This window comes from Poecilia reticulata, chromosome 11, assembly GCF_904066995.2.
Source record: "Poecilia reticulata chromosome 11, P_reticulata-male-v2, whole genome shotgun sequence".
Taxonomy (NCBI): domain Eukaryota; kingdom Metazoa; phylum Chordata; class Actinopteri; order Cyprinodontiformes; family Poeciliidae; genus Poecilia; species Poecilia reticulata.
The window spans coordinates 8,503,830-8,527,271 of record NC_088840.1 but is presented as its reverse complement, the minus strand read 5'-3'; the positions used below and the strand labels follow the sequence as shown (position 1 = coordinate 8,527,271).

Below are 23,442 nucleotides of genomic sequence, written 5' to 3'. Positions count from 1 at the left end.
ATCACGGCGTGATGAGGCAGCGTTCGGGAATTTCTGGCCCTTACCTGAATAACGGATGCGGAAGCCTTTGTGGCTGGTCGTGTGATCAAAAGACCAGTGCAGGTAGACTTTGTTACTGGAGCTCGTGATGCTCAGCGGGCTGGAATAATTACCACTGAGGGTAATGAGCAGCGGGCTCTGTCTGGATGGACCTGGATGAAGATATGACAACGAACGACAATTAAAAGTTTCAAAAAGCTGAAAAAAGAAAAAAAAAGTACTTCAAGGTAAATCAAAAGTCTAGATCTATCATTCAGCAGGTCCAGACTTTTCACACAGTAAAAATCTCGAAATACTTCATTTGTTATGAATTGTGTCAAGTTGCAAATGAAAAGTTTGTTGAACTCGTAACTGTGGAAGAAAAAAAAAAAAGAGATGACTGCAAACCATAATTGGCTTAGCAGCCTCAAGGTTAACAATTGCCTGTTCCTCTCTAGTCGGCAGAAGATAAAAAGTACTAATCAGCATCGCCGCTGTGTATCCCACCACCATTTTCTCAGAGCTGCCGGGCAGAGTTGCTGACTTTGCCTCTAATCAAATTCAAATGTACAAGGCAGATGCAGATGTTCTGCCACCATGAAAGGGGAACTGTGTGTGATTTTCTGTTAGTGGAGGCAGATCGCTTTGTTAGAGACAGTTTATTTAGCTGCCTGGTTTATTTAGCCTTTAACTGAGGCTTTCTGAGGAAAAAGTAGTGTTTACGCAACACTATGGACGTTAAGAAAGTGTTATCAGAGAACGATATAGGTCATAAACGGCAATGAGGTCGGATTAAATTTGTCTTCACAAACACATGCGATCGTGGACGAAGCGACGAGACCCACCGTCAAAGACTTCGAGCTCGTCAAACTGGCGGCTGGTTTGAAAGTGTTCGATAGTGAAGGTAATGTTGTAGCCGGGCTCCACTTTAACAACCCAGGAGCAAGACTCGAAATGAGGGAAGCCGGTGCCTGGCGACTGGCTCATAATGACGCCTGTGGACGCCGTCAGCACCTCATTCATCGGACATGTCACTGGGGAGAGGAAAAAAAAGAGAGAGCGAGACAAAAGGAGCTATTATTTTGAAGCATTGAAATAATGTTCCGTTTATGTTTTGCCGGTGTCGTTTTATAATTGCAGATCACGTCGAGTGATTGTCCGTTCATTTTGGTGAATTCAATATACCTTGAAGCACAAATTGGATTGTTTAGGTTCACATTGTTGCTGCAGAGAAATTCAATGCAACTAAAAGCATGGCGAAGGCTAATTGTCATTCAAGTCTGGGTGCCGTCACAGGAAAACAAACTTAATGCATGCCAACTCAGACTGCTAAACAGCTTATGTTTAATATCATTGACTCGCCATGAGCGTATTCACTCCTTTGCCCATTGTCAGCGTGACAGATGTGGAGCTAACTTGGCGGGGTGAGTCTCACGTCAGCCTTGAAGCGCTATTGCCATGGCATGTCTGGGCAAACTAGATCCCTCCCCTCATCACATTTCCTTGCTGTCACCAGAGTTCATCTCCTCAAAATCCTTCGACATTTTCTAGACGTTTCAGTCGTGTTTTCGCCATGTTCCTATCTGCTCGGTTTTTGTTGCAGTGCTGCAAGAAAACAATGGCATTATCCGCCAGAACGGTGGTGCTACCCAAAGCAAGCTATAGCATCAAAGGATGACATACGCTGTTATAGTGAGACAATGCAACACCGCACTGTTGAGTTCTTTTTTTTTTTACTGTATCCACCTGGCACTGGCAATGATAAACTGTGAAATATTCCACAATGAAGAGAAGAAATTAGTATGCATTTCTCATAAAGCATAATGATTCCTACACTGGGATTTGTTTTCAGATTATTTTCATTTCTTCTCATTTTACAAACAAACTTCATATTTCATAGTGTTTTATGAATTAGGTCAACGTAAAGTTGTGCATAAATATAAAACAGAAAAAAAAAATCATATAATCTGAAAAGTGTATCTCGGTGGGCACGTTTAGCCTACCAATAGCTCAAAAGTAAAATTTTGGTTCAATCTGACCAGACCACAATTTTCCACTTTGGCTGCTTGTCTGGTCAGTGTTGCCTTTGCCATTATTGTCTGTTTCAGTGGACAACCTTATCTTGGTAGGTTTGCCAAATAATTTTCATTTCAGTGATCTGAAAGATGCTCAAATCTTGGGATATTATTTAACAACCCATCCAGTGTTTTTATTGGTCTTAAAGATGGTGACTGCCCACGGAGGTTCTTATACAAACACCTGAGGTCATCACAAAACTTCTGCATTAATCCAGATATTAAATAAAACATAAGGGGACCCTATTTACCAATTAGGCGACTAATGAAGGCAATTTCACTTAATTTTAATTAGGCTCATCAGAGTTAATGAGGTCTGAACATACAAACACCACCATTTTCAGATACTTATTTGGTCAAATGTGTGATATATTCTGAAAAACTTGCTGCTGGACTGACAGAACTAGCTCAGGGCATTTAACATTTTTATTTGTGAAAAAAAAAGAAAAAGAAAAATGAAGCAAGATAATTATAAGCTACTTTGTGTGTGTCTAGTACATCACATCCCAGTGGCATATAATTAAGCTCACGGCTGAAGTGTGACAAAATGTGACAAAATCACAAAGGCTTCGGAAACTTCTGCAAGAGACCGTAAACGTATCTTTTTTAAAGACCAAAAGCGGCAATAACAAATAAAATCAAAGGGAAAATAAACAAATCCATAAAGTTTTAGAAAGAGAGTAAAACTACTTCAAAGTTAATGTACCAAGAGGTGGATTAAAGTGTTTATCAAACAAGACTGCAGAAAATCTACTGGGGGATGTAAATGTCCCCGCTGTGAGGCACTGTTTGAATACCTAAGCCTCTTCTGCCTGAAGGTAAAGGAGCTTTCAGCTCTTACTAGTCTTATTAAAGTGAGAAAAACTGAATGTTCTTGTTCAAGAACCAACTTCTTATACAAAACCTAATGTCAGGTATCACTATCTAAATAGAAAATTCATCCAAAGGAAGGACAAAAATGTATAACGCAATTAAAAGTTATTACCTAAAAAGTGTGAGACAGCCAGCCTTAAGTGTGGACATTGGCCTTTCAGGAAGCACCAGTGAGTTCAAGGCTACATTTGCTTTGTCTTGGAGCTGACAAAAGATACAGCTGAGCATGCAAATCTTGAGTTACTTTTTAATACTTTGCAATTTTGAAACAAAACACTGGGAATAATAGATGCCCATTCTGTTACTGGATACGCGTAAATGCTGATTTTTATCTGCATTCAGCTGGATTTTACTCTGCATGGCATTTAATCAGGGGCAACTGATGACAACATAAACATTAGACTGGATCGAGACTGAAAACAACTCGGAGTCGGGGATGAGACGTAAGATTCATAAAGTGTCAGAAGGATGAAGACTAAAACAGCGGGGAAAGGAAGTTTGAAAAATAATGTTTAATGTTGCAATAACTCTGGAAAACCATTCTTGTGGAGAAAGCAGGTTTTTACCAAAAACATCAAAAATGGAAAACTGTGCTGTTTTCAACAACAACAACGAAAACAAGTTGACCTTATATTACAGTTCTGTCTCCTGTGAAGTCTACTAGAGAGTAAATGTAATGGGCAGTGGATCTTATATAAGGCAGCAAACAAATAAGGTGCAAATAAAATTCACTAAAAATAGTTATTTATGATAGTCAATACAAAACATGGATCATAAATTTTATGGATTCATCACACACAAATATGTTGAAAGCAAGTATTTCAGTTCATTTTAATAGTTATATTGCATGTTCAAAATTAAGTAGGCTACTACTGTTATGTAGTTGCATTACTGAAATCATGACTTTTTTTTATTAATAGTATGATTCAAATCAAAATAAAGGCCTGCTAGTATTTTTTTAAACTTATAGGTTAAAAGCATTCTTCGCTTTTTATGTGGATTTTATTAATCTGTCTGTATACCACTATTTTGGAGAACAGAAAAGTCAGAGACAGAAAAAGACATATCTGGATCTTGACAGACACACAAATGTGACTGGGTATGCATGACATTGTTATTTTTCTTTTTCTTTTTCTTTTTTTTTCCAAAAGAGCCTCAGACAATGACAAATTTCAAAATGGAAAAAAACAGAATATATGAAGGGTACATGTGTTATGCAAGAACAGATGTCTGATGCTCGTGAGTCAGGATGAGTGGGTATACCGGTCCTAAGAATACCGAACCGACTCCGGTTATCTGAAAGACTATCACTGAATGATAACATGCACTGTGTAGGCCGGCGGTATATAGTTTGTAAAATCTGTGAGGTGGTGTTTGTGGGGGTGGAGTAGTTGGATGCCCCTAGATGGGCAGAAATGGTTGTGCCTGTCAGAGCTAGAAGTGGTGATTTGATAGGTGCAGCTGCAGCCAGCATGTCCCCTGCATTTCAATGAGCTGTGCATGTCGTCTCTTCACTGCCCTCCAACTAAGTGTCTAACGGCCCTCTTTCTCACCTTCCTTTAAACTCCAGCCCTATTCTTTCCTTATGCACTACATTTCTGGCAACTCCTCCACCTTTTCTAGAAAAGACCAACCTTTTTACTTTATGAGCGCCAGCTCATCCAGGGCTGACTCATGCTGTTCTGATACTTTCCATCTTCTTTTATCCTCTCTCTCTTCTTGTTTTCTGCTTCCAAAAGCCTTAACCTTACGATGCTACCCTTCTATCGCTCGAAGGACTAATAATAATAATAATTGATTGGGAAATAACAGGGAATCTGCAAGGTGATGCATCCCTTTATACATTTAATATGTTTGCACAAAGTGTGGGATGACGCTCAGGGTTACATGAAGCTTGAACTTTAGCAGGTGCAAATATCCAAGGGTAAGGTACAAAAAGAACTTGGAGGAAATTGGAAAATTACATAAACACCAGTTTTCAAAGATAGATTTTACACTTTTTTTTTGTTCACTGGGTTTTTTCTGTATCCTTTTCACTTAATTTTTTTTGTCTGTTGTACTCCAAATTGGTAGCATTTAAATGGTAAATGTCCTTTACTTGTAAGCTGTAGCTGTTATTAAGTCCAAAGGACACACACACATTTACTCTTCTACTACTACCCAGCAGGGAGAGACAGGAAGCATTTAGTGTGTGAAAATCACCACTAGAACAGAAAAGATGTATGCGATTGTGATCTTGTGAAGTTCAAAAAAGAAAAAAAAAAGCAGAGAAACCCCTTGAGGCTCCCAGAGATGCATTTTATACAACAGATAGTATTACTCTAAGGCTGTGCATGGGGTGCAGGGGAATCCTTTGGGGCGACCATATTTGTAGCAGTCTCTACAGGAAACATCGCTAACCTCCTGGGAGTCGAGTAAAACCAATATATTCTTCAAGACTGCAGTTTCTCTGGCATTTGTTGGTTATATTTCAGTCTTTTGAAATTGAATATAGATTGGGGGTGTCCTGAAGTGATTCTGAGACTTTTTTTTTCTTTTCTTTTTTTTTTTTTTAGATAATCACTATTAGAGTTCTAGACTAAACTCAATCATTTGCCATGTTGGTGGTGAACTATTAGAACTCATCCTTTCTCTGTGGAACTCCAAGGGCTTAAAATAACATTCAGTGAGAGAGTCTGCATTAACGCTTGTCGTTTCAAGTGTGAATGTGTTGTTTGTTCTTCTGCGATGATTTGACAATACACGACCAACTGGGATAGCACTGAGTCTAATCATCAACGAGTCATATTAAAAATGAGAAGATGCTATTGCTAGCCTAGCACAATAGCTAAATGATACCGATAAATAATTGGCAAGAGCAAGACATAAGTTTACTAATGACTGTAGCTGTTTGTGTCAAGTCAGATACAGAATTTAACTGAATTAACAAAAAATATGTCCAATGAATAGTAAATGTCCTTTCTACATTGTGCTGTCTTTCAAGAAGACTGTAGAAAATGATAAATAAATTGTCTTACCTATGAGATTTCAAGACCAAAGCTGTAGATTATGTTACAAGTGGGCTGCAAATGATCATCCACACAGATTTAAAAGGCAGTGCTGTTGCACAAAGTTGCACACCATCACTTACCGTCACATGATGGTGGGGGGCCTTCAAACTCTAAGTGTGTTCCTAGTCGACATGTCAGGATGCTATTTCCACTTAACTGGTATCCTGGGAGACATCTGTAGCGAACTATATCACCTGATCAGAGAGGTGGAAAGGAAGGAGGTTAAATTCAGAGATGTACGGTTGGTGGCTACAACAAAATCCAATCCTAGCATAATGCAATTCTTGGGTCTCCCTGAGAAAGAAGGAAAATTACCATTTGCAGGAACAAATTACCATAATAATAAACTCCCAATGGATGGGGCGTATGTAGTTCAGAATAATAACTAATCATACAAAAATGAAAATAAAGAGATAATCAAACATCATCTCCATTTTAACAGAAGACAACAGAAATATGTTATGAGCATTAGTCCCATGTCCCCCCATTCTGATTATTTCTCTTCCATTCTTCTCCATGTAATATAAATTATAGGAAGTCTCACTCAACCTAAAGCAATTTAAATGGTTAATGCCAGGATGTTATTTCCCTTTGGGATTAATGGTTCAGAATGCAACACTTTCCCAAATCACAATGGCACCAAATCCAATCTGAAATGACAGCGGCGTCGAGATAGCAGTGATTATGTGTCTGTATCTGTACATGTATTCTATGAAATTTAGGTGACAGTTTTTCCACCTACCAATTTTGAATTCCTTGCTTGCCATCAGGATCTCTGCATTAGGAATGATGGGTGGAGGCAGGCAGTACTGAAGTCTGTAAGCTTTACGCAATGTAGCAGATATGAAAGGAGAGAAAACATAGATTATTCAGGATTATTATTCAGAAATTCTTGAATATATTAAGATCATTTCCATACCTTGATAGCCAATACGGAACAACCCGCCCTTCTCCGTGTTGCTGCGGAATCGTATCAGCACCTGATTGGACGTGCTACTGGGTGGGTCATTAGGCTCCCCGTCCGTGAAGACGCCTAGTTTTCGAGTTGTCTCCTGCGGGCCGTCCCTAAAGAAGGAGAAGAAATATCACAGGTAGACGCTCAAACGCCTGAAACGGCAGCACACAAAAGAGTACCTTAAAAATGTTCAAAGGTTCCAACAAAGAAGTCAGACTACACCGCACGACAGATTATTGTTATTAAGCTTTCATCTGTATCATAAAGCCTCTCTATTCTTTAAAAGCAAACACATTTCACTGGCTTGCTTCAGCTTAATAGGACAGAAAAAAGTAAAAATTACAGATACAAGTGGAACGACAGGTCTGGATTGCGTCGCTCCTGTTAACAGACATCCAAAGGGAGTGCCTCTGGAAGCGGTGGCCCTGCCTTGGCAGTCCCCTGGTGTGGGCATGGCCAATTAAGCCAGCTCCCAGATTCCAGCCACAACCATTCAGCTTAGAAACCATCTGTCTTTGGCTGTCAGACTGGGCATGGGAGATTACAAGCAGCTCTGGAAACGGCTGGCTAGGGAATGCTGCCTGACAGCAGTCTAGCCAAGCCACCATTATGGGGCCCATTTCCTTGGCTCAGTGGTTCGGTGAATAGATACACAGCAACGTTAACTGGAAGCGGGGAATGTGATAGTCCGCATCGCGACTCTGCTGGAACTTTTTTTTTTGTTGAGAAGATTACAACTGGTGCCACTGACAGGGAAGAAGACAACAATAAAAATGGTCATTCTGTCAGGTCTTTGGAGTTTGACCTGAAACCCTCCATAATCAAAAATAAATAAATAAATAAAACACAGATGTCAGCCCGCACATTTGTGTGGTCGTTCAGCTTCCTGGGTAACTGGCAGTAACATCTCTGGTCTCCATGAGAGCTGGGACTTTTGGATGCTTTCTCGGGGGAGTGGGGATGAATCAAGACTGGAAACCATCATGCATGTAAAATCCCGTCTCTGGTGTTAAATATGGCAGGTCAAGCTTTATGCAAACAGTGAAAGGAAGAATTATCTGTCTGAACATCAGCCAGGCATGAAGACAAAAACCAGTCATCCAAAATTCCTGACAAGTGAGCACACATTTTCATACCCAAATGACCATGCACCACTTATTTATCTGATTAGTCATCCAGGGTTTATAAATGTCATATGACTGTTAGCTAATCAAGAAATAAAGTGCAACACCAGAGCCTATTCTACATTTATTTCCCCACAAAGAAGCTGTATGTAGAAAACAACATTAAAATGTAAATGAAGAGAGAAGCTACATGGTGGAACTGACCAATTTTCAGCCTTACTTGTTCTGATTAATGACGGTACAGGAAGCAGTTTGAAATATCCAATCTTTTTACGGTCACTTAATGCACCATGCATTAGCAATCCCAGGTTGAGACCGTCACAACACTCTTCAGTATGGACCTTGTTGGTACAATACTCAAAGTTAGTTATTTTTAGTATCAGTAAGGTATTGAAATGAATTCAGAGAACTCAGAAAAGTGGTGAGACATTTCATTTGCTCCTAGTATAAATATGTTTTGACCTCTTATGATAAGAACTATATATAGTTCACCAAGAAAAAAGAAAACGGCTCAAAATCACTTTTACGGCTCAAAGCAGCTTTAAAAAAAACAGAGATTGAGCACATTTTTGGCATTTTTAGCTATTATCACCACAATATACCAAGTTCGTCATCACTGAAATGTATATATACTTCTGTCATCTGTCATTTCTTACCAGACAGTTATGAAGTCATGCGGCCCATGAACCTGAAGCAGAGTGAAATTGAGTTTGATTCCAAAGCTAGGAGACACTGAAATGAGCCAGGTGCAGTCAGCTGAGTTTGGGTACTCCTCTGGGTATCCCGGGGAGAAGATGGTCCCGTTGTCTGATGTGATGTTGCCACCACAAGGTACTGAGAGAATATGGAGGAGGGGGAGAGGGCAAGATAAAAATTTATATAATGCAGCGGGTCAGGAATGCTGTACAACTATGCAGACACATAAACAGAAAATGGCGATTTTTCACTCTCCACCTCTTTCGTTTCCCTTCTCGGTGTCTCTTTCTCTCTCGACTTCACTCTTCGTCTATTGCCAAGGCACTTGTATGAGCTAAAGATTAGCCAGTAAAGCCTTTTAGTAAGAGGGGAGTTGGATGGAGTGTTTTGCAAAGATAAGGGCTCAACCCTTTTCCATTGAGGCTGTAGCGAAGGAGCACACGGTGAGGGAGGGGGTGTTATCAAGCGCCAGGTTCCTGGTGTGTGTTTATATGAGTGCCTGTATGTACATTATATATATATATCTAAGGAGTAGATGCGTATGGATGTGTTAACTTAGACCGACAAGAAAGGCTGTAACAGAATGAGAATGTCAAGACTGCCAACACTTGAACCTCCAGTTACACACAGGATTGATACCCTGGGCAAAAAAAAAAGAAGAAAGAAACGAAACAAACTGACACAGCCACAGAGAAACACGCTAGTTGAAATCACTGCACACAGGCTCTAAACAACACAGAGAGGAATTGGGCATTTTTAAAAATATTCCTGTGAAACTCCGGAGGTTCTAACTAAGTGAATGGTTTAAAGTTGCGTGACATTCCCGCTGGTGTCCCTCATATCCACGATGGGGGAGGAGGGAAAATTCAGGCGGAATAGTAATCGCAGCAGTGCAGGCACTTCCAGGAAGCCAGCCAGGGTATTGAGCTTAACGGCACACTCTTGGATTGCCGCATGTATAAACCCAAAGATATCATATGTTTTATCTCCCGCTGTTTCTTGTGTGTGTTCAAGTTACACTGTTGGGTGATTTTGATCCACTGGGCCAGTAGGCACCTCTGTGTCACATTTTAAATGACCTATTGATCAGATCCATTGATTAGAATCTCAACACTTTGAGGAGTAACACCTCTGGCCAATGCATTGAGTACACAGATAGTTAAGCCTAATGTAAAAACAAGGGTATGTCTGGGAAAGGTCAGGGTGAAAACTGGAAATATTAAAGTTTTGGAGGTATAAGAAAAGAACAAAATCAATGCAGCATATCAAAATATGATAGAATCCGATATGCTTGCACGATTACCTTTTAATTTTCTTAATTATCTTTATTATCCAACTTCTTTCTGCTTTTTCACTTTTAAGTTTTGACAGAGAAAAATAAACCGACTCAATATTTAATGTAGGGAACTGATTCTGTTCAAGCATATCTCGTTAAAACTTAAATATCCATGTGTGAAAATGAAAGAGCAGAAAAAGAGGCAGTGTGAGAGAGGAGGAGATTAGATGCCAACGGTCGGTTGGGTGAACACAGCAAACATGCTATAATAATAATGCAAGAACATGCAGGTTAGTGCAGTAGAGATGGAAAAATCAATGCACTTGTGTTACGTTCAAGGAAATCTATTCAAATACAGCAGAGATGGGGACTAAAGATTTGGCTTTGCTGTTATAGGGTCAAGTGGGGCTGTAAAAACTGCAATGCCTTTACTTTTAAAAGAAGTACTGAACAGAACATAAAACTATATTGTATATATATATATATATATATATATATATATATATATATATATATATATATATATATATATATATATATATATATATATAGCTTGCTTCCATTTATCTCCCGGTTCCCCTGCTTGAAGTCTTGCTTTCATGGCCAGGCCTTCACCTCCCTCTGTAATTTTGCCTGGCTTATTGAATAATCGACAGCTGGAGCGTGAGAATGTGTGTCAAGGACACAGCAAAAGAAAGAGCACCGATTACTTTCCCTTTTCAATTTAGGCCCTCTTTTATTCATCTTTTATTTGTCTCCACTCCTCTTTAGCACAGTATTGATTTTCATTAAAGACTACTTTGCCTCATTAATAGGGGATAATAACTCACTGTAATTACATTATTCATAATAGATAATCATTATCTCCATGGCTGCATTTTACACTAATGATGTAAGAGCTCAATAAATTCCTAACAGGAAGTTATCATGTAATGAGGTTAGTCTTGCATTCATGCATGTCTGGAATTATTTTACCATTTCATTTATAAATAAAACATAGTTCAATGTTACCAAGGCAGTGTTTTTTTGGGGGGTTTTTTTGTGACCTACCTTCGCAGCAAGGAAACGGGTGGTCCCAGTTGCGGGTGGTGCCGTGCTCACAGGTGAGGATGGAATGTCCCATTAGTTGATATCCAGGCAGACACTCGAAGGAAATGGACTGGCCCACGTTATAGCCTGCGCCGACCACCACTCCATAACGGAAAGGTTCTGGATCTGGGCATTCCTGTAGCTCATATGCTGTAGCAAAAACAAGAACAAATGATATTATTAATTTAAATAACGGATTCTTTTACTTTAAAAAAATATTTGAAGGTTAAATTTTGTGATAATAATTGCAAAGGATGTTTTTATTAATTGTAGAAATCTCTGCAGTGTCAGAATGAGGCAGGATGTTGGAGCGACATCTCGGCGACAAATCCAAATCTGGTCATTACATTTTTTTAGCTAAAAATGTATTTCGTAAAGTTTTTTTTTTTCTGAAGTATTATGCAATAGTTTTCCTTTGAGCTACAATGGAAAGCTGTAGGGCTAAAGGGCTTTTTCTTGTTCTCTGAGGAAAGAACATAATGCTCTATTCCAAAATCTATGACAAGACTTTCTACATTAAAAAAATATACTCTTTTAAAAAGTAGTTCCTGTATTATCTTTGTAAACGTTGAAAGAGTACCAGTGGTGAGGCTGTGTTCGGCACATGAACAAATGAGTTTAATGGCCATTTATTTAATTTTTGAACAAATCGGCAGTGCTCTACACTAATAAAGAGTTGGAAAGTGATTAACGTAAACCCCTATATCTTTCAAATACAGTATATCACCAAGGTTCTTAGAGATTTCACAGAATAGTTTTCCTTCTTTTCTTCTTTTTATTTTTATTTTTTACATTTTCACACTTTCCTTCTTTGGCCTACTTCCTAGCCAGGTAAAGTCATCACGTGTTTTTCTTCTCTTTGGCTTCATACTCTAAGCTACTGTTAGGTGGCCAATGCTTTTGTAATGATCCTTCATTTTTCATTTTACTTGCTTTAAGTATTAAAAAGAGGACGGTATTGACTTAGTAGTTTTGGAGTTGGTTCTGTGACCAGTGGGTGGCTTTGGAGTAATCTGACTTGATGAAACATACAATTGCAGACCATTTACCATATAAACTGGTTTCTCAAAATCTCAATGATTTTGTCAGTTTTAATCACAAATACAACCAAACTAGGGTTGAAAATGTATTATTTTCCCTCAAGAAGCCAGCGTGGGAACAAAAACACTTGATAGTCAACAGTACCACAATCTTTGATCACTTAAAAAATTAGAAGATTAATACTCACTTTTTTATTGTTCTTCTCACATAGTTAAGCTCAAATGTTTTCAGAGTACAGCAAATATTTAAAAAGGAATAGTTATTTTGTTACAATCATTTTAGGGAGGATTATAAATCCCAATTCATATCAAGCAGATGACACAGCATCCTAAACTCCTGTGGGTTTAAGAATGGCTAGAGTTCACACACCGGCATCCAGATAATTTGTTTTTGTGTTTTATACAATGCACCCTACCTGTATTTTACATTTCCAATTCCCCATCAATATATCATTGTTGTTCCAATCTCTTTTCCTTCACTCTTCCCCTCAGCCAGGGGAGCTTGCAGGGGGGAAAAAACCCCACAAGAGGCACATTTGAATTGTGCTGCTGGAGTATGATGCAGTTACTGGAGGTACTGAAGGTAAATAATTGTCACTTTTCCCCTTTAGGATACACAAGTAGAGCAGGCAGTGAGCCTTGATGGCAGGGATATAAAAATGACTAAAGGATTTGATTTCTATGGATCGCAGCTTCCCTTTGTGGACGATAACTCATGCAAATACTGCAGAAAGAGGGAATTTGCAAACACAAAGCTTGATTTATATGCTAATTTGCACATAATTATGTAAATGAACAATGCTACCTTTCGATTTGCTGGCACGCTTGTTGAATCATTAAAATACAAACTTTTGCAGTCTGTTGCATGTTTAGATAAGAGCAATTTGCCTAATGGAGATATGAAGTGAAAGCTTTTAATTTACACACAGCAATGTCTTTGTTCACCGGATCAACAGGTTTTTCTTCCGATATCTATATATGTATACACACACACAGGTCCTTCTCCTTGGGTTTTCATGAGCTGTATGCCAAAATCATCAGTATTAAAACAATAAAAGACCTGAGATAATTCAGTTGGTGTGCAATGAATCTAAAATATATGACAGTTAAATTTTTATTATTACATTATGGAAAATAATGAACGTTATCACAATATGCTAATTTTTTTAGAAGGACCTGTATATATATAAATCAACTAAGTCTGCTTATTCCTTAGTGCCAGCTTTAAGATAAACTCAGAAATAATGTCAGTTTATCCGAATGACTATAAATAAATCAGAAATATAGCCTTGGAAAATGATGCGACTTCTCCAAACTTTTTCATGCTTTCATTCTTGGGTTCTTACCTTGATACTCGAACCTGAAACCTGGTTTGTTCTGTGAGTGGTCACTGTGGAAATAAACTGTGGTCTCGTGGGAGGTAGTGAGAAGAGGTGACGGGACGTCCTGGCCGCTGAATCGACCAATCACAGCACTGGTATCTAGAGGCCCGTTCCGTATCTCTAGGAAGTCGTGGTTGGCCTCCGTTGAGAAGTTAAGGAACTGTATGTGGGCTCCTGGGACAAATAGGGTGGAAAAATAGTTTTGAGAACAAAAAATTGGAATTAGAAACTGAAACCCATTCCTATTGCACATAATCCTTAATGTGATTAAAGGTCACAGAAGACCACATTGGTCTTCTGCAGGTGCATAAAAAGTCAACTCGATATGCTCTGAAAGTCTCTGTTGATGCTTACCGTAACCGACTGGCAGGTATATTCTCCAGGTGCAATCACTGTTGCTAGGGTAGTTGCCAGGGAAACCAGGACTGAGAATCATTCCCTCCATCTCCTCCCGGATTCCACCACATTGTGCTAATGCGGTCCAGACAAAACATTTAATCAGCATAATGCAAAAAATAAACCATTTAATTAAAGAATTTTCCACATTAGTACATGAATGCATACATATACATTCCTGTGTAACACAGTGAGTTGTTTGGCAGTGTAAGTTATAATCTGTCGTGTTTTAATGATTAATTGAATTGAATGCCTTTCTCTTCATTGTATAGATTACATACAGGGAAATTGTTCTCATACCCACCAGAAGAGCACCAAACACTCACACTTATTAATAAGTGAAGAAACAATGATTTTAAAGCCAATCATATTTCTTTAATCTGACATTAGGTCAAAGCTGCAACAGGTATCGTCAAAATCTTTGAATTTATTTTTGTTTGACCTCTTTCCTAAGACCAATATGCTTTAGGGGTTTCAGGATTCAGTGGAGGGAACTCAAATCCCTCCACTGTGTCAAGAGGGCAGATCTATGGAGACCATTGAAACACAGTTGCATAAAAAACAAAATAAATAAAAGTTTTATGTCTGATTAAATAAAATAGCATCTTATTTTTACTTAAAACAGAATATTGCCCTTATGAATGAACCAACTTTTCAGAAACGAGAACATCTGTGAAAATTAATTACTTCACGGATTCTCAGAAGAAGGAATATCTTCTGCTCTTAGATCCTGCCCCGAAATTAATACATTAATTAAAAAAAAAAAAAAACTGGATGAGAAGTGGGAATAACATTAAAACATTCGCCCATCTCTATGATCTCTATGGAAATGAGAGACAAGCTGCTGCGGAAAAAAGCAAAAAAAAAAAAACCGCAAATACAATACAGTAGATTAAGAATTAAATAGGACAAAAAATGTACAGACGTCAGAGGGGGAAGGAAAAAAAAACAGGAAAATGGAGTGAGTGTGGCAGTGTTTCTCAGATAGGGGATAAGTGCAGGGTTAAACACTATCCTGTAGGAGCCAGTTGTAATCAGAAAACTGCTGATGCCTGTAAACACGATGAATCTTCCTCCCGTTTCATCCAATCAGTGTTGAGATGGAACTAATTAGGCAATAGTAGGTTGTTCCAATAAGCACAGCTCATTTGTCAAGGCTATTTCACAGGCAGAAACACTTTACAAAAGAGAGTGGGAACCTAATACATTTTCTTTCATTGAATTCGCTCAATTTTCCAAGGTTAAATGCTACATTCATTTGAAGGTACAAATGCAAAAAAACAAACAAACAAACAAACAAACAAACAAAAAACAATTTCTATACTTTTTAATTGCTTTGAAAGGAAGAGGAGGACGTGTGTGTGTGTGTGTGTATGTGAGGGGGCGTGAGGGAGAGTGGGGGCCGTGCGTGGGTGTGTGTGTGTGTGTGTAAGGAAGGCCATCTCTGGCATGTGTATGATTTTTTTTTTGCCAGAGCACAGTGAAGGAAAGGCATTAAATAAGAAAAAAACACATTAAGACAGATATCAAGACCTGCCATTTAAAGGCTGACAAACCTATACCCTTGATCTTGATTAAGCAGATAATCAAAGGCACCAAAAGAAACATGGAAAGGAAGTGATGGGGACGCGGGGTAGTAAAAGGACAATGATACACGAGCTAAATTTTAACGACTGCTTTGCTGAAAACTGAATATTCGCCCCTGTTTTAAGTGTTTTGTAGCCTCTAAAAGGTTTTCTTTTAAATTTGCTCTATATTTAGCTCCATACATCTTCCCAACAATCCTAACAATCTTCCCTGTTTCCACAGGAGAAGCTAAAAAAATGAATGCAGGTCGCACTTTTCAGATTTTTATTCGAAATACATGAATCATTTTCCTTCCACCTAACAAATATGTGATACTTTTGAGTTGAGTTTGTAAATGCAAAGAAAACATTTTTTGGGAAAAAGTTAAAGGGGTTTCAATATTTTAGCAAACCACGCTATGACTCAAAATAACAAAGTTGAGTTTTACAATGTTATTTATTTCATGCCACAAGCGAGAAGTAGGTGAAAGCAGATTATAGAGTGACAAAAGAGCTTTACCAATACAGAGAGGAGGAGGATAGTTCCACCGTCTGACGGTTCCAGGCATGCAGGTGATGTGAGAATTCCCCTGCAAGGACAGTCCGTGTTAATACACAGAACAACAGATGAATCAAACTGTCACCCATCGGCGGCTGTAATTATTGGAGCCAGCTTCTCTTCTCCAGATGACCACTGAAGGAGGCTACGTGACTACATCAACCAAAAGTGTTGCAAAAATATTGCAGCTGTATTTTTGAGAAGCTTAAGTATGAAAAATTTACAGACCCAATAAAATGTGGTTACGTAGAATGGGCTTAACAATTTTCTCTGAAATTTGCCTTCCAAAGTTCTGCAACAAAGATAAAAACTGCCCCATTTTCGAAAGGAGATGAAGCTTGAACTCTGTAGACATTTCTGAAAATGTGTGTACAGTCGCACTAAGATCAAGTGATTGTTACAACAAACCGAAAGGTTGAGACTTCATACTGATTTCGGTGTCAAGTCTTTGAACTTCTGGAATATACTCATCCTCACATCTCTTTTAATCGGCTACTGCTGCTGGAAGGGTTCACAGGATGTTCAGAAAATCTTTAGCTTGAGGAATATTACCTTCATTTTGTCTCGCTGTGCTATTTTTATCTGTCAGATTTAATGATTTGTAATCAGAACATTTATTACAATAGAACTTCCTAATTTATGATACTTGAAGCAAAAAAAAGGAGCTCAGCAAAGTAGAAAAGACAACAACGATCCTAAAGAAGCAGCAGAAATAAAAAATACTAGTTAATAGATCTGCAACCAATGAAACTCCTACCAGTAATTCATCATTTTTAAAACAGGATTTTGTTAACATATAAGGTGCTTTGGTAAAACTTCCTTTTTATGCTGTGCATCGTGGATGAGGTACGCATCCACGATGGCTCATCGATGTTACCCCTGACAGAGCTGGTGGTAAAACACCAAAATCCTGTTTTTCCTCAATATCCCAGAAAAAATAAAGAGAAGGGTTTTAAAAGGCTTGGCTTTGATGTTGGGGATAATTATTTATTCACATGTTTACCATTTATTCAGTTAAATTATTCAGTTTAGTTAAAAGTTATCTTTTCGCTTGGTTTTCAGTATTGGATGTTTTTTTTTTTTTTGTTTTGTTTTTTGCTCCAAAAAGCTGTTTGAGGGCTCCATGCCCAGCAGTTGTTGCTATGGTAATGCAATCTACCACAACCTTCTTCTTTGCCGCTTCATTGCAAATAACTCGTGTGCATTGCCGCCGCCCTGCGATACTGTCAGCACTTTTCATGTAGTCATATTCGCAGGTTGCAAACAGCTTGGTAATGTGGCAGCAATCATGCATTAAAAACCAGGTGGAGGGTTAAAACCATGCTGGTTTAGGGAAACAAAATGAACTGCACAATGCACAGATATAAAGCAAAGCTGACTACTAAATCTAATTTGGAAAAAAAGACAAAAACAATGAAAGTGCTTCAAAATTAGGTGTAACAAACTGAAGTTAAAACTTTTATTTTCAAAACCACAGCTAAAGGGACCTAATCCTGCCCCCTTGTGTTTCCCGAACCCAGAATTTAAAGTCATGTTAGAGCCATTAAAACCTTGCTAATGATCCCTCTGTGCTATTAAAAGAAAAACTCAGATGCACAACAAAATGGTGTAATAAACTGTTTAAAAAGCATCAAGATGAAATGTTGAAACAGCGTTTAAAAAAAAAAACTTTTCTGCTGGACTTTGAGGAAGTAATTCCAAAGACATTCTGTCTTCAGGCTTTTGCTTATGGATTAAAATGTATGTTTGGAGTCACTGGGATGCATAACACAATATCTGTCTAATCCCAGCTGTAAAAATGAATCTTCTGGCAAACAGTGTAGCTTCTGGTTGAATTAATGACTCTAAGAGACCCACTTGCCATAAAGGTGTTCTTGAAGTTTTTGATTTGTTTGTGTCAAGGACATTATTCCAGAAGCTATACGGGTTTTTCGCATTGACAGTGTTAAGTTTAACCAAAGTTTTAAAATGTAATTTTTTTTCCCAAAAATGTACTGTCATACATTTTCTAAAGAAAAATAAATAATTTTGCCGAACAAAATATAAATATAGAAACTGGTTCCAGATTTTGAGATCGAACAAGTTTGTTTTTTCACTTTTTTTCTTGGCACTATATGATCTAACGTAAAGGTGAGCCTCCGGAGGCATTGCTCAACTCGTTCTTAACCATTTTGCTTTAAAATAATAGACTCATTATACTCAGTGTTCACGCTTGAATTAATTGAGTTGATAATGACAGCCTTTTATTCTATGAAATTAAATATTTACTTGAGGGATCTAATAAAGATCAGGTTTCTTTCTTAATTGTTGTAAGACATCAAATGGAAAAATTTTAGCATAACTAAATGTAAATTCAGTTAGCACCTTTCAAAAAGGTCAAAATGGATAGGTAAAAGGAGCAAAACCTGAAATGTATGAGAGTCTTGACCAGTTCTTTTGTTGCATTCCTTGGTCATTGTTATTTATACACTACAGTAAAGATGTCATAAAAAAAACATCAATGTAGTTTTGAGGGTCATTCGTGACTGACCTCCATATGAAAGCAGAAGAGTTTACCTGGAGAGTATAGCCGGGTTCACAGTGAAAAGACACCACATTATTCATCTGAAGACGCTCCCCTATCTTGATGCCATTCATGGGAACTACAGGATCTGGGCAGCTGGTCAGAGAGACAGCTGAAGAGACCAAGAAGAAGAAGAAAACAAAAACGGAAAGAAGAAGAAAACAAATTCAAACAACTATGCTTCATATAAGAGATTTAAAAGGAAAAATGTGGCATCCTTAAAAAATACGAGCAGGTATTCATTAACACTAACTCATGCTTGATCTAAGTGGAATGGCCTTGTGTGTTTCTACTTACTTTTGTATTCCAGCCTGAATCCGGCAGCGGACACGCTAATATCGGAGAAGAAGTGAAGGTAGAGTTGGTTTGAGGTGCTGTTGAGGAGAGCGGGGACCGTTGTACCTAGGAGAGAAGATTAATAGTGGAACTCAGCAATGCAATCTCCTCCATAGGCTGGCCATGACTTACTGCATGCATCACTGGCAAACGGCTAAAGAGACAGACTTTTTCACTTCAGTTAGTGGGATTATTTTTGTAGAAAATTTATGTGCATAACCGACTCCAAATAAAAGCACAAATTGCCTTGCATAAGAATGTAAATCTCAAACTTTTTCCCCATGTTTTCAGGTTGCAAGCAAACTTTTATGCACTTTCCTGGGATTATGGAAGACATCACAAAGTAGTGTATACTTTGTGAAACCTGACTGGAGTATGATCTTGCCCGTTATGTAAATGGGTTTTAACCAAGATAAAGTCAAAATTCGCTTTACCTGAGAAGCTGCCGAGGAGTGTGTCAGTGTTGTCGCCTCCATCAAAGACCTCCAGTGAGTCCCAGTTCTGCTCCGTGACGAAGCTGATTACTTGGATCTACGAGACCAAAGTAAATACTAGTTTAACACTAAAAAGATTGAATGGATTCAAGGAGCACATCAGAAAAAAGAAAAGAAAAAAAAAAGAAAAAGGAAGCAACTAGCAAAAGCTACAGATAAAGAATAATGAGGTTGAGACGCAATAAAAAATGTATGCGAAGAAGTTTTGGAAGTAATTTAGCTAGAAACTTTTCTAATTTTCAGACCGGGACACATGCAGCTTCTGCAACATTTTTACCATAAAAAGGCAAAAAAATAAAAAATCTCACAATAGAAAAGGAATTCATCTTTTTTCCATTCCCTCTTTACTATAGGAGTGACTAGCAAAATCACTGTGTATAAGTGCTTTAAGCACATCAGGCCTGCAGATAATTAGACCTGTGAAAAAAATGTAATAAATCTAACAAGGGAGTGTACCTAGTTACTCTCAATTTTTTTTAAGAACTATCTTGATGAGCTGTGTTAAAGTTTTAAGCACTCAATTTTCAATAAGAATTACTAAGGGTTCATTAAATGCAACATAGGTATATTAAATAAAGGCAAAATGAACATAAAGGTACTAAAAACTGCCTTGGATGATGAAAAGTACCCACTCTGAGGGGAAACTGCAGGCTTGCAGCTCACAATAGTTGCCCCCAGAAGAAGGATTTAAACTTATATTTGATGGGTTCAGACTAAATTTCATGCCCACCAAAAAATTTGTGAAACTGCCCGAGCGATAGATTAAAATGGATGTTTGACATCAGCCATGCTGTGTCAGCTGCCGCAAATTTACCCTTGGACACTGGTTTAAAATGTATATTCACTCATGCAGTGTTCTCTGTGTCATCCCTCATTTTTACACTTCCTCCATGCCTCCCTTTCAGTTCGCCTCACGCACTCATTCCTCTGCCTTCCTCAGCTGCCTGTGATGGTTATAGATCGGATATGAGCCAATTAAAGGGGCTGCAGGGGCTCTGGTGCACTGGGTTCCTGGGGAGACGAGGCAGATCACAGATTGATCTTTCATTAGGGGGCCGCAGCAAATGTGCCAACAAGGCACCTCGCTCCTCTAAGTTCTCTTTTGGCTCGAGACACTCCAATCTAATGTGTTTCTGGTCGCTGGTAGAAGAGAGCAACAGCGAGAGAGGACAGCACAAGGAACGTGAAAAAGGAACAAGCAGGGAACAGGGAGCCATCTGCTACTGTGTGTATGAAAACAGAGTACAACCCCCGTGTGTTTAACTGGACAGAGCTTGTAGTTATGAGCATTTTTATTTGTGTTGTAATTTGTGAGAAGTGTCGCTATAGTAACTTGTCGCCTCAGACTTTTGCTCGATTTAAAAATCAGAGCTTCGACGAGGTTCGCGGATAAAGCAGAATGCTAAGTGGACCTGTGGCCCGTCTCGTGTGTTTGACCTGCAAGGACACCGAGATGAGGAGGGGGAGCTAATAGCTGAGGGACGCCACTGAGGTCATTAAGCACAAAGGCTGGAACGTGGGCTTAAAAAACTTTTCCGGCCGGCGCCTCCGCCGGGACCCGGCCAGAGTTCCAGCAAGGTTTCATCACAAATGTATCAAAAAGAATAACAATATGCAAACCGAGTGAACTCCCAGGAAAGAGAGGCCAGGTAATTGAGGAAGCAGTGACATATAAATTCATTTCGAGTTGAGGGATCTCGAGTTTCTAGAAAATTGATCGTCAGAATTACATTTGGAGCCTGAGCAAGGTCAGTTTCTAACCACTGTCTTATACCCAGAGAAGCTAAAATGGTATCTTTGATACGGTGGAATATGGATTCATTAGTAACCCGTTGGAATACCAAAGGCTTGTGCCACATGATGCAGAAGTATTTCTAAAATTTGATTTAAAAAAACCCCAAAAACACTTTTGTTCCTGTTACATTTGACCAGTGTTGCTCAATTATTTTCTGCCATGCCCCCCCAGTGATCAGAAATTTTTTTTACGGCCCCCCCATCACCTCCCCTAAAACGGAATCATTAGATGCAGTTTTACCAGTTTGAGAAACAAAATAATGTCTACAACCAATGGGCTGTCTCCGTCTGTATCTCGTGATACTCCACAATTACAGGGTTGTTTAACTGACAAACAAAATCCAAAAAGGCCAGCGCAAAATGTTGCACACTAAGACCATTTCAGTAATTGCTCAAGATATCAAGCCCTAAAATCTCATTACAAAAAAATGCTGCAAACATTTGACAACCAGTACACAGAGCAAATTTACACCTTTTTTCCCCACAAAAGTCCTAACTAACAGTTTTCTCTTGAGTCTAATTAATATATTTTGAAGGGCAGGTTTGTTTACAGAGATTTTATAATCCATTTTATTTGTTTTTTATTTATTTATGTTGGATAATTAAAATGTCTTCCAGTTCCAATGTTAAATGTTATTTAGAAATTTGTATTGATCTTTGAGAGGGTGTACTTGCATTATTATTCCATTATTATTAAATCAGTTAACAAATCAACAATTTTATCATTTATCGCAATCATTTCTAGGACGGTATATTGTCCAGCAAAATTTGTTATTGCGACAGGTTTATGTGTTACTTTATAAAACAGATTCACACATTCTTATAAGTAAGCCTCAAAAATGTGCATTCAATTCTCTGTTGAAAATATGAAGGGCTTACTTCAAAGGGCTTATTTTCTATATCATATGTAAAAGTCAAACAAACTCAGATTTGTATATACCGTTACATATTTTGTGCTGCCAGAAATCCTCAAATTTCCATCCATGTGTGACAATCTTCACATCCAGTGAGAACACTGAGAAAATAAAACAACAAACAAACCTGGATCCCTGATCCTTCAGGAACAGTAATCTTCCACACACAGTTCAGACTGTTGAGGTAAGGTTCAGGGTAGCCTGGAGATAAGATGGTGCCAGTTCGATGGGTCAGATTACCTCCGCATGGAACTACAGCAAGAAAAGGAGCCATTTTTATTAGCTTAAAAGATGGAAGCAGCAGCACAGCTGAATACTGCAATAATAATAATATGATTTTACAGCTACCACTGTGCTATAAACACTGTGTTTAATTGGCCTTTCACTCTGTGTTTTGAACATCAGAATTATGACGCATGGTCTCGCATCAATGACGTAAAAGTCGGCTAAAACGCGCCATGGCCGATCAGACTGCAGACACTTTGAAAAGTACCGCATATGTCTATTCTTTCATGCCCTGTATTGTAGTGGTATTAAAGATCGGACCTTTTGGGGTGTGAAAAGATAAGAATTGGGTTGTTCAGATTGTAGACAAACACTTTGATATAGGTCACATTAGGGTAAAAAAAAAAAAAAAAAGAATGAAACCTATGTACTGTTATTCCATTTCACAGCAAAACAAACTGTAGGTTTTAACGCACATTGTATAATCCCAACAAAATGCATGGACATTTGTGGATGTAATATGTAATGTTCAAGTGCTATGGAAGATTTAGATTTAGATAAAGTTTATAATGAACAAGCCTTGTTGGGTACATCCTTTAATGCCCCAATTATGACAACAAAAAAAAGTTGCACCAAGCACCAAGCACCTCTCCTGATGAATATAGACTGTCATCTATATTCATCAGATGAGTCTTTCCTGCTTTTTGTGCCAGTTTCACATCTGGTGACAGCATCTGCTTGTGTTACGTCCTGTGTGTGTGTGAAGGCCATGTGTTATTGTCAATACTGTCCATGTTGTCATGTCTGTTTCTATTGGTGTGTATTTTTGACCCCGAACATGGCCTGCACCTGTGTGCCTCACGGCTAAATCTCTCCGCATCAGTGCAGGTGATGGCCTGCAGCTGACAGCTGTGAGGAGACAGGGTTTTAACTCTTAGGGTGTCACATGAGAAGCAGACACAGAGCAAACAAGGGAAAGCTGGTTCTGGTTAGCAAACAAGCTAATTAGTGAAACTGA

At 38.5% G+C, this 23,442-nt stretch overlaps 1 protein-coding gene across 2 annotated transcripts in view; it reads right to left on the bottom strand.

Annotated features, from left to right (window-relative positions):
- csmd2 (CUB and Sushi multiple domains 2) overlaps positions 1-23,442 on the bottom strand; it is a 245,317-nt gene that overhangs the window by 41,068 nt on the left and 180,807 nt on the right. For both annotated transcript variants that reach the window (XM_081612677.1, XM_081612678.1), the window contains exons 36-49: positions 22,327-22,451; positions 19,432-19,528; positions 18,959-19,063; positions 18,655-18,773; positions 16,060-16,129; positions 13,933-14,049; positions 13,543-13,752; positions 11,118-11,306; positions 8,752-8,929; positions 6,936-7,081; positions 6,759-6,839; positions 6,097-6,210; positions 864-1,052; positions 45-191 (exon numbers count right to left, since the gene is read on the bottom strand). In XM_081612677.1, the coding sequence (XP_081468803.1) occupies positions 45-191; positions 864-1,052; positions 6,097-6,210; positions 6,759-6,839; positions 6,936-7,081; positions 8,752-8,929; positions 11,118-11,306; positions 13,543-13,752; positions 13,933-14,049; positions 16,060-16,129; positions 18,655-18,773; positions 18,959-19,063; positions 19,432-19,528; positions 22,327-22,451 (1,887 nt within the window). The remainder of the gene's footprint in view (positions 1-44; positions 192-863; positions 1,053-6,096; positions 6,211-6,758; positions 6,840-6,935; positions 7,082-8,751; positions 8,930-11,117; positions 11,307-13,542; positions 13,753-13,932; positions 14,050-16,059; positions 16,130-18,654; positions 18,774-18,958; positions 19,064-19,431; positions 19,529-22,326; positions 22,452-23,442) is intronic.